Here is a 15,195-nt window from a genome sequence, read left to right as displayed (position 1 = left end):
GAATTTGGGGGCTATTTGTTGCAAACAGAAGCAGGATCCACAGGTCGTAGCCAACCACCGCCTAGTCTTACAGAGTCTGTGGACTGTCTCAGTCCTGGCTTTCTTCTACCTCTCTGGGTGTTCAGATCGTCTCATGGGCTCTGCTCCTCCATTACCAGTCCTCTTCTTGGTCGTTCTCTCTGTCTTACTCTCTTTCTACCAGACCTTACCCACTCCAGTGGCAGAGACTGCTGGCTCTGCACCCAAGACTTCCACTGCCCTCCCCTGGTGGAGACTTGTTTCTGGGAAGTAGTACCCACTAACGGCATTGAAACAGAGTGTCTTGAGCTTTTCTGGTCCACGGTGGTTTAGAAGGGGTTGAACCTTTTTTACTCTCTCATCTCCCACCTGCCCCCTAGACATCAATGCTCAAGGCAGCCCTGGAAACCCCAGATTGAAGATGGCAGAAGCATCATCAGTCTGGGTCCCCGAGTAACTGCATAAAGCAGGTGCTGTGCTTCTTTCCTCTTCGCCCACACACGTCCTGACGCCAATCAGGACTCCCACCTCAGACTTTACACAGTGAGAAATGAACCTCTCTTTTGCTAAGCCACTGAGATTGCAGGGTTTAACTGTTGTAACAACTAGCATTACCCATCCGTACAATTACAGTCTTCAGACTCAATTCATGCAGATCACCACAAGTCTACCTCCCTGGGCTAGACTTATTCCCGGGCTTCACACCTTCATATCCAACTAGACATCTCCACTACGACGCCCACAGGTCATCAACCTCAGGATGTCCAGAGCTAAGCAAATGAGCCACCACCGTTCACACGCCCTGACTGTTCCTGTTCCTCCTTCATAGGATAGTAAATAGCGTTTGTATGCGTCCAGCCACCCAAGGCGTACCAAGCTGTACGTGCGAGTGGTACTAGGCTTCTCCCTATTTTTAATCTCCCATATTAATCTTCCCTAAATATCTATCCTGTTCATCCCTTTTCTCTCTCCTTATTGTCGCTTTCTTATCTGGTTTTAATAATCATAGCCTCACCCACCACTCCAGTCTGTCAGTGCTACCGGTAGAGGTGTCTCTTTGAAATAAAAATCTGATTGTGCCTCTTCACTCCTAAAAATCATGTGACCCCCTTCTGCTTACCTCTCTTTCTTCCCTCTCATCATTCTCCCATTTGCACCTGTGTTTCACCCATAGCAACTGTCCTGATGTTTCCCAAATATCCTTTCTGATGTTTCCCAAATATCCTTTCTGTCCATGCTGTTGAAGTTTTAGTTCCCTCTACCCAGAACATACCACACCCCTCATGCCAGTGTTCTTTATCTGACAACTTCCGTCTCCTCTTTCAAACCTCAGCTCAGAGATCATCTCTCCCCTGGGAATCTTTGATCTCCACACCCACCTTGCAGATCTCACCTTTATCTTTCTTTCCCTCTTGCCTTGTGCCAACTTCATAGAATTTGTCTCTGTGTGATTGTCAGCAAATCTAGGAGCTCTTGCACCGTTGTCGTCACTTGATGCTATGTGGTAATGACTCTGACGACAACCAGCCTCAACCACACTGCCTGCAATACGCCCTCAATGCGTGTTTATGGATTTAACCTGCATTGTCATCTACTCCTATCTGCATAAACGGATAAAATAATGCATATAAAGTGCGGAGGGCAATGCCTGGCATATCATATCAATGTTAACAGAATAGTTATTTTTTATATTATTATTGTTGTTTTTATAACATCAACATTAATTAATGCCTTTGACCATAACTAATTTTACGTCCCTACCAATTTTTGCTTTTCTTTTTATTTTGGTTTACAGTCGCATGTTAGTCATTTGCACCAAATCAGCAGTTTCCTTCTAACGGCTATAAAGTGAGCAGAGTGCAAGTCAAAGGATCTGGAGTCCTGGGTTCAGGTCCCCCATAACCACCAGCTGTGCAAGCCTGAACTAGTCATTTAATCACTCTGTGCCTCGTTCTGGCCATCTGTGAAGCAAGGACAAAAATAGCTTCCTGACCCACTTCAACAGAACCTAGATAATTAACATAAGAGCATTTTTAAAGTCTAAAAAATGGATGAAAGTTAATTATTAGTGGTATCTGTAATAGTACAAGTAATATTAATACAGTGTTTTCTCTGTTGAATAGTGTCATTCATCTGTTTTGCCATTATCACTTTCAATTACTTTTACATTCCTTAATGAGCAGGCAACGCGCACAAGTCATCCACACGTTCGTGAGCAAGTTCTCAATTTTATTATCCAAAACATCAGAATAATTCTGGCTTGAGTTCTAAACACAGTTCTCACCTCACAGACGGTGTTGCTCTAAACTGACACTGTCTGTGAGTCTTCGAATCCATCGTTCTATCAAATTTTGTCCTTTATTAGGCATTCCACATGATAGTCATACTGAGTTTTGAATGCATTATTGAACGAATGAGTGATCCTAAAGGATAGAGGCAAAATCTTGAGTGCCCAGTGTTTTATCAATTTCCAGTTTGACTTCAAACTTCCCACTTGTTGTTAATGATGATGATGATTGACATTTTTGAGCTTTTATGTGCCAGGCACTTCTCTAAGCCCTTCACATTCAATCCTCACAATAACTTGGTCAAAAGAATATATGAGCTTGACCCACTATAATGTAATAAGCACCATGAGGTACAGAATCTTTTATGTCTTGTCTGTCTTATTCACTGCTTAACCCTTAGGGACCAGAGCAGTACCTGGCATATAGTAGGCACTCGAGAAGTAATAATTGAATGAAGTGATTTGCTGTTTAAACAATTTTTTGACCCTTAGGACTTTGGAGTTTTCTGAATATTTGTAATTTGATTTCTTATTATTAGTGGTAGTAACTTATTCTGTTATTGAAACTATTAACTCACTTTATATAATATTCTATAGTTTGTAAATACTTTCACATATAATCCCTTTTAATCTAAAACAAACAATGACATGGTACTTCTAGAAATGCTAAAATACAATGTCTCTACCTAATGAAAATTAAAATATTGCTATTTTTACAAAACTGCTATAGTTCAATTTCTTCAATGAACAGTAAGCTCTTCAATTAAATTAAGGATAATTAGGTTTTAAAATAAGGGATTATCATATATCATATTCTTTTAATTGAAGGAAGGAAATACTAGGAAATATTTTCCCAGTTGCCTTAGAGACAGGAAATTCTCGATTGGAAATTTACTTTAAAACATGGAGAAGTAGCTGCAGAGCTGGTTCTTATAAATGTTTGTGGCTCTCAAAAAAGAATCACAAAATATTTTCAATGAATCAATAAAATTTCCTAGTATATAATTAAAATCAGAACTGATATGATCTAAAAGAAGCTTTACTTGTGAAGCACCATGAGGATTTGCAGTAAACCATGACTTGAGACAGTAATGGCCATGATTTGTTCAGCTCATTCTAAATACAGGGAACAGTTCACATAAAATTCAGGGAGTGCTCAGCACTGTGGTGCTAGAGTAGGATTACATTTTGTAGAACCTTTACTGTGTGTCTTTAAATTAAACTTTAAAATGTTATGATGTGTTGGGAATCCCCTGGCAGTCCAGTGGTTAGGACTCTGAGCTTTCACTGCCGAGGGCCCGCCAGGGTTCAATCCCTTGTCGGGGATCCCGCAACTAAGATCCCGCAAGCCGCGCAGCACAGGAAAGAAAAAAAAAAGGATGTGTTAAAGGCCAAACAAAATTTTATAACCAGAATACAATTATCATTTGTATTTAAACATTGACACCTGTAGTTGTCACTGGTTTCTAGTAGGTGAAGGGAAACATTTCTTTAAACTCTCAGACAAATACGGTCCATTTGTCATTCCGGTCCATTTGTCATTCCGGTGTCTTCAGCACTTGAAGTATTTCAATTTTTGTTCAACAATATAACCTTTGGAGTTTTGCCTAATAATGACTTCAGTTGTGCTGGTCTTCCAACAGATAAATTAAAGTGGAAATGCATACTTTCTAATTATTCATCCAGCCCTAGTTGCATATTGGCAAGAGTGGCCACACTGAATGTGAAATTAAGTCTGCACAACAGCTAGAGTCTATGCAACATCAGAGTTTCCCAAAGTCACTTTCTTAATTGTGTGAAGGATAGCCAGGGCTCTGATCAGTAGTATGTAGCTATATACAATCAGAGGGAAAACATTTAAACATCCCAGCATGGTATTTCCATTTAAATCTGATTACAGTGAAGTAAAACTGTAGCCATTAAAGGTCTAGAAGAACTACAAATATAAGCCATAAAAGAAGACAGATAGTAAATGAGGCAGTGAAAGCATTTCAGCAGGGCAAACAGTTAACAGCGCTCGTTCAAGCCTTCCTGAAGCAGGTTGTGCAATTCACTACAGACCCTGAACCGTTCCCTGAGCTCCACTTACACCCGCAATTAACCTTTCACACCTAATGAAGCTGTTTTCTTGGGAAATTAAAATATATAGTGGTGCCTGCTCTTACACAGACCTGGGAGGAGAGCATTTCAAAATGAATGACTTATCTGAGGCTTCGTTCAAATGTAAAATGGAAGTGCTATGTTTGTATATAAAATGAGGCAATTTCATTTGATATGCAGTATTTTATTACCGTACTTATTAATTGTTCTGCATAATTGTAAAAAAACACACATCAGTAATTTTATGATTAGATTGTTACTGCTGGCGTCTACTAATACCATGTCACTTCCATTAGGAAAAGCTAGAGTTTTACTAAAGATAACTAAATTCCTGATGTTTCTCCTTGGTGGTTTTGCAAATTTAGTGGTTTTAGAAAGATATATTTATGATTTAAATATTTAGCTTTACTCATTTCCATCGCTTCCTCTTTAGGGCATGCCTGCACATGTTTATTGAGAAACGAAGTTCTTAAATTTAGGAGGAAAATATTGTTTTTATCCAAGGTCCTGGGTAAAGGCCTGATTTGGGTGCATCTCCTACTTTTACTAAATACCTCTGGTAGCTCTTAGCATCCAAACCAGTAACAACTAAACTGTGCCCACGTGCGGAAAGAAATCTGCATGGTCCCAAAGAAGTCTGCTTCCTTCCCAGCTTGTCCTGCCCTGGGTGAACCAGAGCAGCCACTGGTGATGTTCCCCATGATCGAGCACCAGTTCAAAACGCCAAGAGGCCATGGAAGTGGAATAGGAAACAGGAGATGGCGCTTCTTTCTTATGAGGTTTATAATTCATATTTAAGTCGTCTAAATGTCATAGTGTCTGGTATTTAAGAACTAAAAGTGCAAAAAAGGTAAAGCTTATAATAAATACTTAAACCCCAGCATTTTTATTGAATCTACTGGCATATTTTGATGTAAATTTTGCTAGCCTGCAGCATCTGTGCATCATCTTGACATGGTAAATGAAATTCCTTTAGAACACCAGTCTAAAATAATGAATTGTTCCCCCAGTTAATTGTATTGCTTTGATAACAAGGAACTGTGCTAGGCCTAGAGAACACAATAAGTGGATTTCACCAGATGATTTGTGTGACTTTTTGAAAAATGATCTTCTGGACTGACCCTATTTTCATGGAACTCTAATGTCACGGGGGTGTGCCCCTGTGCAGCCTCCTACCAGGAGGAAGCACTTTCTCCTAGGGCACGGGGAGTGTGGGGTCTTCGGCAGAAAACCTCTCACCGGGAAAAAGTTCCTCGGGAAATCTCAACCAGGAGAGAGCGTTTGCGTCAAAGGGCGATATGGAGAACTTACTTCTAAGTTGCTTTTATTTTATTGATACATATTTTTTTTTAATCCAGAGAAGATCTCAAGCTACCTTTATTTCTTCATTGTCATTGTGAAAATGAACCAAGACCAGCCCAATTACAAGCAAAGCTTATTTATTCAGAACTTGCCATATAGCAAGGGAGTCATCCACCATCGCATGCTTGCACTGTGGCAGAGTGCGAATGTGTGGGAACATTTTATAATGGAAAAAAGAGAAAGCTTCAAGGAAGCTTATTGGAGGCTGTCGGCACCAGAAAGCTGGCAAGCTGGCGGCAGGCTAACTGGAAGCGGGGCCTTCTCTGTGGTTGGTGAGGGGCGCATATTTCCCTTTCTCTTGTTGGTCCTAAGTTGGAAGCAGGGACAAACATTAGGGAAGCTGTCAGTTATTAATGAAGTCCTGGCTGTTTGGGGCCCGTTGTTATGGGGTAGTTGACTCCCTGGGTTGTTACTAGAGATGGCAGTCTGACTCCTACAAGCCTGACATAGCAGGCTGGCTTCTTGTGCTGGTTACTATAGATAAGAGACTGGTTTCCTGTGCAGGTTGCTACAGCCTGTGGGCCAGAGTTCTGTTTCTATATATGGTCAGGCCATTGTGTTTGTATCCTCGGTCTCTCACCAGCATATAACTGTTACATTTTGGGGGAGAAGGGGAGCAATATTGTCTTTCTTTAAAGAGCTACTGACTTGACTTTTCTTTTTCTCAATTAAGAAAATTAGATTCCTTTGCTGAAAGGTAATGATAGAAATTGATTTCTCTCTCTCTTTTTTCATGAGTCTTCCACACACTAGACAATTTAAGAAGACAGGGTTCTTGTCTCCCCTGTTTACTCTTGTGTCCAGGGCCTCTAATAGGTTGAAGGAGGACCTAGCAATTTCTGGGTTGTTGTTGCTGTGTTTTAAGGTTCTCCATATATTAAAATACGAAGAAATTCAAGCATAGTAGTAAAAACTTACACTTAACAGTTTGACACAAGGCGTGCACACACACACACACACACACAGAGTTATTATGATTATTGCGCTGTTTGTAATTAAATTACAGGATTTAAAATGCAGAAGAACTCATGGTGTGCCACGAGCTGTGTGGTCCAGTGAAGGACTCAAGCTTATATTTGAATGAAATGAAAGCATCATTTGGCCCATTAAGACGATAAGACCTGGGCAAGTGGCCCTCTGAGCGACCTCTGTGAGTACACATGGTGGACACTCAAATATCACTGCCTGGAGGAAAGCTGGGTTTCCCGCATACATATTGCCATTTATACAGAATCTGAAAATTGAGTTAATTGTTCAGTTTTCATAGGAAAGGACAGAAAGCTGTCAAATTAAAAATAAGCATGATTTATAATTTTAGTTTTAAATTAAGGACTGAAATATGGTTTATGATTGATTATTTTCAACTGAATGTGTTTCTAAGCTTACACATCATTAGTAAACCCAGACTTCACATTCACATACCCTGAAATACAAAGATACAGTGACAGTTTAGGATTAGCATAGAATTTCCTGTTTTGGCCACTTAAACTGTTTACTTCTCTCTTGGCTCTGTATCTTCTGTATGGAAAACAATGTTTGCAGCTACATGTAAGTGGGAAAGTGTTTCTCAGGGCTCCTTTGGACGAGGTCATGCCGCAGTTTAATGAATAACATGAGTTCATATTTGGATGCCGTGATCACTGGAATTAGTGTAAGTGATCTCTGTTCACATTAAAAGAGACGTATATTATTTGTCATATTTGGCTGTCTCTGGATAAGATGGTACCAAAGATGAAATAACAAAAGGTTGTAAGTTTTGCCAGAAGTGTGCCAAGAGATCTGTGGAAACGTAAGGTCTGTCTGTGCTGAACTTTCACTTAGCACAACCACGGTCTCTGATTTTTTGTAAATAATGTGCTTTGGCTCCCTCCCTTACAGAAATAACAAACTAATTATTTCTCACAGCATAATAAGTGGTTAAAACATCTATTTTGGACACTTCAGAAGTTCATATGTGCTCTTCAAAGGTCAAGAAAGTAAATTTTACTTAAATTTGAACCTTTGAACTTATGTTATCCCTAAGAAACTCAGGATAATTATTAATATCCTGAAAGAGTAGGTTACTTAACATCAACCCTTAAAAACTAAATATGTGAGATTATCAGCCTAGCCGGTGATGACTGTAACTTTTTAATCCCTTCCCTCTCTAACACCATTAGTTTCTCCTTCTCCATAAATACCTTCTCTTCTGTTTTCAAATGTACCTGAAACTCCTTTTATCTTTAAAAAATGTATATGTACTCAGATAATCATATGCATTCACGTACATCTCATCTGACCCTGCTGCTTCCTCTACGTACCAGCTTACTTACCTCTTTCCATCGACAAACATCTTGCACATGAGACTTATGTCTGTTGGCCACACTCCCTCTCACTCCATTCCCAGCTTAACTGTCAGGCTTCCATCCTCAGTCAAGTATGGAAATGACTCAAGATCACCAGAATCTTCCTTGAGGAAATCCAAAGGCCTCTTTAGCAAGCCTCACATGCTGACCCCTTAGGTACTTTTTTGCAGACGCCTTGACTTCTCTCCTCCCTTGACTTCCACAGCACTGCGCTAGGCTAGTCGAACTTCCTCTTATAGTGTCCATTTCCCCGCACTGGCATTTCCTTCTGTTCATGAATCTCTGGAGGTCTGTTCTTGCCAGGTCATATTTGAGGCTTACCTAGAATAAATTGACCCACAGGAATGAAATAATTCAATGACACCTTGTATAGGATGAGATCCAAAAGTGAGGCCTTCCTCTAAGAGCAGCACATGGACAAGATGTCTATGAGAGCTCAGGGACTGGTTCAGCTCAATACACAGTCAAGTCTCCAAGACTTTAGGGAAGGGAAGCTGACCTCTTCTCAAAGCAAGCAGTCTGGTCTCATGGTTTAGTATGGGGATTTGGCACATTTTATTTTACTCAAAAACCAAAACTAGATAAAATGATTCCTGTGTAGCTGTGATAAACCAGGGCATCTGGTTGAGCCATTGCTTGTATCAACTTAGGAAAGACTTTACTATTCCTGAACATCTTACCAAATGTTCCTGTCAATCAATGGACAAAACAATGTAACAAAACAATATTCTTTCAATTACTTATGATAACTAGAGATCCACTTTTGTGTAGATATTCTACTGATAATACTAATGGTCTTTTTCTTATATTTAAGACATCAGCTAAATTTCTACAAGTCATCTTTCTTCTATGTGCATCCACAACTCTATCCCTGGGGTACTTTCTTACTTCTTAAAAGCAATTTAAGAGAATGAAAAGACAGACTACAGACTGGGAGAAAATATTTTCCAAACATATACAGTGTCTCCTACATATGAACCTTCAAGTTGCGAACTGTCAAAGATTTGAACGTGCGTTCACATGTCCAATCACGTAATTAGTTTACATGTCTGGCGTACATTGTCATGTGCTTGCATCCTCTACAAGTGGTTGTGCTTTTGTGTACTTTACTGTACAGTACTGTATAGAGTACAGTAGTACATTATCTTTATTTCAAGCCCAGGATGTCAGGAAGCAAACATAAAAGCAGCAGCGTTGTGGCTGTACTACTATACTTTTCAAGGTACTGTACTGTAAGATTGAAAATGTTTTCTTTATTTTTTGTGTTTGTTTTTTGTGTATTATTTGTGTGAAAAGTATTTTAAATCTATTACAGTACAGTACTTATATAGCCGATTGTGTTAGTTGGGTACCTAGGCTAACTTTGCTGGACTTACAAACACTCTCTCAGAATGAAACTCATTCGTATGTAGGGAGCTTACAGTATCTGAAATGAAAAAGGACTGGTATCCAAAATGTAAAAGAAATCTCTTAAAAGACAACAATAAGAAAACAAACAAGAAAATTAAAAATGGGCAAAAGATCTGAACGGATACCTCACTTAAGAAGATTTACATATGACAAATAAGCATGTGAAAAGATACTCAACATCATATGTTATTAGGGAATTACAAATTAAAACAACCATGAGGGCTTCCCTGGTGGCACAGTGGTTGAGAGTCCACCTGCCGATGCAGGAGACACAGGTTCGTGCCCTGGTCTGGGAAGATCGCACATGCCGCGGAGCGGCTGGACCCATGAGCCATGGCCGCTGAGCCTGCGCGTCCGGAGCCTGTGCTCCGCAATGGGAGAGGCCACAGCTGTGAGAGGCCCGCGTACCGCAAAAAAAAAAAAAAAAAAACAAAACCATGAGATACAGCTACATGGCTAAAATCCAGAACTTGACAACACCAAATGCTGACAAAGATGTGGTGCAACAGGAACTCTCATTCATTGCTGGTGGGAATACAAAATAGCACAGCCACTTTGGAAGACAGTTTGACACTTTCTTACAAAGCTAAGACATCAAGTTACATGTGATCCAACAATTGTGCTCCTAGGTATTTGGGAATTGAAAACTTATGTCCACACAAAAACTTGCACATGGGTGTTTATGGCAGCTTTATTCATAATTGCCAGAAATTGGAAGCAATCAAGATGTCCTTCAATAGGGGAACAGATAGACAAACTGTAGTACATTGATACAAAGGAATATTATTTAGCAATAAAAAGGAATGAGCCACTGAGCCAAAAAAAGATATGGTGGAACTTAAAGGCATATTGCTAAGTGAAATAAGACAATCTGAAAAGGCTACATACTGTATGATTCCAACCATATTACATTCTGGAAAAGGCAAAACTATAGAGATATTAAAAAATGATCAGTGATAACCAGAGGCTCAGGAGAAGGGGAGGGATAAATTGGTAAAGCACAGGGAATTTTTAGGGCAGTGAAACTATTCTGTATGATACTTTCATGGTGAGTATATGACAATATGCTTTTGTTGAAACCTATAGAACTTTGTGTACAGCACCAAGTGTGAACCCCAATGTAAACTATGGACCTTACTTAATAATCATGTATCAATATTGGTTCAATTTTTCTGTAAACCTAAAGCTGCTCTAATTTTTTAAAAAAAACCTTAATATACTGACTTTTGTTACACACACACGCACACACACACACAATACTGAAAATTCTTATATTTTTAGAACAAACGTGTGTTCAGACATAGAAAGGTGTGGAGTCATATCCACAACTGATTGTGATGTTTTGTCACACACTGATTTGATTGTCCAATGTCACTCAGTTAATTCTGTTAGATCCTTGCTCTTCTTCATGTGTACAGTTCGTATGTCCAAGGTAAGAAATTTTTTTTTAAACATATGTGTATAACTGAATCACTTTGCTGTACAGCAGTAATTAACATTGTAAATCAACTATACTTCAATTAAAAAAATATTTTAAGTAAAGGGTAAACTACTTCCAATAAGCAGCTAAATGTTTGATTGCTGAATGTAAAACAATGCTAGGCCACCACTGTTGCCATCCCAGAAATATGTAACCAAACATTTAAGTGGGTTTTTTTCCTGTTTTTCCAGGCCTTGCAATTGCCAGTGCCCTAATAGATATTTCACAACAGAAGCCTTCAGATAGTAAAGACAAGACTTCAGGAGTCCGAAATCGAAAACACCACCTCTCAACACGTCAAGGAACGTGTGTCTGAGAAACAGAAACTGCTCCTGGAGGTTCTGTAATGTTTGACTTTGTAAATGGCTTCCATTAAGGCTGGTCTGTGGCCTCGATTTTTATGGAGGCAAATCTCTGTATGGTCCCAAGGCCCAGATACAGTTCCCTGCAAATGGTCAATGACCCAAGTGGCCAAAGAATGTTCATGAGTTTTATCAAAGTAACAATATTGATGGTCACAGGTGATAAAGTTAGTTTTTAAGGCTATCTTAGGCTTATCACAGATAACATTACTCTGGAAAAACATGTATATTGTTTCTTAATGCAGATGAAAAATATGTAATTCGTATAAACCAAACTGTTTATATCCCAAGACTTTAAAGAAAGACATTTTATAATGCCTGAATGATGAGAATTGTACAGTTTTTGCCTCATAAGCAAACTTAAGTCACTTGTATACAAACAGGAAATGAACCAATTGCAACGGCTTTAAATGCTGTTTTATCTCATGTAAACGTAAAAGCAGGATTTTGATTTAGTAGGATGTAAGCAGTGTATTTAAATATTTCTCAGGACCATATCATGTCCGAACTCAGTTTTCAAATGTGACTATTTTCCACCCAACTGGAATGCAGACCAAAACGAGTCCATTTGGACGGATGGTGTATGCAACTTCACAGGAGATTGATTAGAATTCTGAGTGAAGAGGACATTGCTGTCGTCCATGCCAACTGCCTAACTCATTATCAGGGCTGATAGAGCATGGAAAAGCCTGTCCAGCAATCCATTTTTGCCCTCCTTCCCAAACCAGCCTCCAGTATCACAAAGCTAAAGAGAGCTGAAATAGTTATTTTACAGTGTGCAAGCTTCCGCTCTAATATGGTAATTTTTTAATTGCCTAGGAATCATTGGATCAGACCTAAATGTTCCATCTGCATTTTTATAAGAACAGATCATGTTCTTTTGGCCTTCCTCTCCTAGCGGCTAGATTTTATCTACCTTTTACAAACGTTATGAAAAGTATTTTAGAGACAGCACCTCCTCCAAGTCATAATATGACCCAGGTTCCTTCCTGCCAACTATTTCACTTAGAATCCAAGTAGAGAAGAGCATTTGCTGGCAAGCATCTACAGTATTCCTGTTTCTAACACAAGCGCATCGGTGTCATGAGAGAGTCTCCAGTTTAAGAAATAAAATAAGTTCATTGTTGCCCACATTTAGCATATGGTTAATGATTCAAAAATCTGAATTACGGCAGAAAGGAAAAATGATAGAAGACAGCTTTCACATTGGAACATAGAATCATTTGTGTCCTAATTTTGACAACGGTTCACTAGAACTCGGTAGATTAACAGATCTTGTTTGGAACTGCAGTTTCTTAACTTCAAGGGAACTACAGAATGTGTGTAGAGAGCAGTGACAGAGACATCCAAAACTGCTTTATACAATATAGTTTTGTTCAATATGAAAGTCATTTAACTATAATTGATGTTTAGTACTATCTATGTACTTATCATGTTCTTTGGATTTCTGGAAGGTAATGACACTTTACTGTTTACAGCTAATGCATAGTTACTTGCATGCTATGGTTGTGCAGTAGCAGAATATGACCCTGTTGTGATATTAAATGTTTATTTCACAATGCCATTTAAACATAGCCAACTTAATTTGATGGGAACGAATGTAATATATAACAGGAATGATCATACAATATGTAGTTGCATCATATATAAGATTGCTAGGTTGCATCTAACCATGACTATGTCATTGTTTTGATAATTAGGCATTTATGAATTATAGTATATATTCCTTATGTTGGCATGATAATTTTGCTATTTTCCATGCGTTAAAAATAAGACTGATTCTTAGATCAATTTAATCTATAGCCTATGGGGGTTTTGGGGGGCTAGGGAGTAGAGCTGGTTGTTTTTACCCCCCTATGATATTTTCTCTCTCTCTCAAAAAGAAAAGAAAATTGAGCGAAGTTAGTAAATGTCTCCTGAAAACACTCAAACAATTTTATTAGCTTTTTGGGGGGCCCTTTAAATGTTGATTTTTTTTCTCCTGGAAAAATAAATTGACAAAACTGGTGAATACAAAAATATAATCATTTAAAAATAAAATGATTGCCCAATTTGTTTAATACTCTGTAACAATTGTCGTGAGAGAAAGCATATATAACAAAAATACGGAAACATACAGAGTTGTACGTAAAATCTATTTCAGCTATGCTTCTAGAGAGGCTAAGCAAATAGAATGACTGTGAAAGAATTGTCAAGCCTCATTCACCTCGAATCCCATCAGATTCTTAAAATTCAGAAATTTGAATTTCAGGCAATTATGGGACATAACGCAATGTTAAGTTAAAGTCATCCTAAACCTTTCTGGGCCAAATATTGCTAACTCTGTGACTAATTATGCAATATCTTCTCGACTTTTCAAAGCTTTTTACTGGCAATAAAACTCTTCACCCTCAGGTGAAGTGGATTGAAAAGACCTTAGGGATAATCACTTTGAATCTGTGTCATGTTCTTTTTCTCCCCACACCCCAAACACTTTTAACTTGGAAGCTTCTTTTTTTTTTTTTTTTTAATCAAACCACAAGTATATGCAGATACTCTTCAAGAAATTAGGCATTAAATGACTGATTCTCTTGAAAACTCATCTTAATAGAATTATGTACATTTCAGTTTAGAATGACTTTGAAAAATTCTTTAGATTTTAGGGTTTCTTATTCTTCCAAATATGAAAAATTTTGGTTAAGTAGAATGGAGTTTTAAAAATTAACCTGGGGACACTATTTGGACAGTTAGAGAATTCTCATTGAAAAAAGATGCACATGCTTACAGATCAATTTAATACATTTTAAGAGGATTGGGATTTTCCTAATTGCTTTTAACTGAAAATTTATTTAGTGATACACACAGAAGGAAAATGTATGCCATATACTACTGTGTTATGTTCAATAGGAAAACTTCAAGTAGAATATATTTCAACCTGTAATCGCTACTTGCATTGCTTCTCAATATCTCATTTTCTCTGAGTTCCAGTAAGACAGCAGTGACTACCTGGCTTTGTGTTGCTGCCGGGTCATTTAGAGTGCAGACTGGTGGCTGGACCTGAGAACAGATGTTGCAACCAGCTTTGAGCTGTGTGGTGCTGGCACGTTTTAACCTTTTGAAGCCTCAGACTTTCCATCTGTGAGGGAAGGTACTGGTGCCCACCTTGCAGAGTTGTTGTGAGCCTAGAAGATAATAGACATAAAGCTTCCACGACGGGCCCTCAGTGCAGTGTAGCTGGTATTAACAATCATGGGGCCACCAGGCTGCTCTTTTCCAACCGATTGTTTTATGAATTCATCTATTAATTTTTCATTCATCTTTTCACCATAGGTAAAAGCCAAGTAGGTGTTTGCAAACGAAGATTTCATAAAAACGTAAGTTCCTAAATTTCTAGGATATAGAGATTTCTGAAAAACCACTTGGATATTTTGGTCAATAGCGGCTCTAACTCTTTCAAAATATATAGTTTTAGTAAAACATTTTTTAAATGGCTGCTTGGTGACATTTAGACAGAAACATCAATTGTCACTTTCTCGTCAAAATTTGGCAAGAAGGATCGATCCTTACATTTGGTTGTCATACATGATACATCTTTTTTTTCATTGAACATAAAACTATGATTTGAAAAGTGTTTCGTGTAAAAAGTTGTAAAAAATTAAAACTGATCAAATGAACTAATTCTACCTGCATAGACAAAAAAAATACCAGCTTCCAAAGACCATTTGCTATTTTGCTAAGGTGAGTTTGGAACTTACTTGATCATAAGAGTACCTGGGTCAGTGCAGATTCCTACCTCTGCCTCTGGAGATTAAGATACGGAAGGACTTGATGACCCCTGAAGATTCATATTCT

General features: G+C 38.4%; 1 protein-coding gene across 1 annotated transcript in view; it reads left to right on the top strand.

The window, feature by feature from the left end:
• Positions 1-15,195, top strand: part of ATRNL1 (attractin like 1) — a 742,727-nt gene that overhangs the window by 660,451 nt on the left and 67,081 nt on the right. The window contains exons 29-30 of the mRNA XM_033841823.2: positions 11,194-11,340; positions 14,674-14,717. Of these exons, the coding sequence (XP_033697714.1) occupies positions 11,194-11,318 (125 nt within the window). The 3' untranslated portion in view covers positions 11,319-11,340; positions 14,674-14,717. The remainder of the gene's footprint in view (positions 1-11,193; positions 11,341-14,673; positions 14,718-15,195) is intronic.

Source organism: Tursiops truncatus, chromosome 16 (genome assembly GCF_011762595.2).
Source record: "Tursiops truncatus isolate mTurTru1 chromosome 16, mTurTru1.mat.Y, whole genome shotgun sequence".
Taxonomy (NCBI): domain Eukaryota; kingdom Metazoa; phylum Chordata; class Mammalia; order Artiodactyla; family Delphinidae; genus Tursiops; species Tursiops truncatus.
The sequence above is the reverse complement of the archived record's forward strand: the minus strand, read 5'-3'. Positions and strand labels throughout refer to the sequence as shown.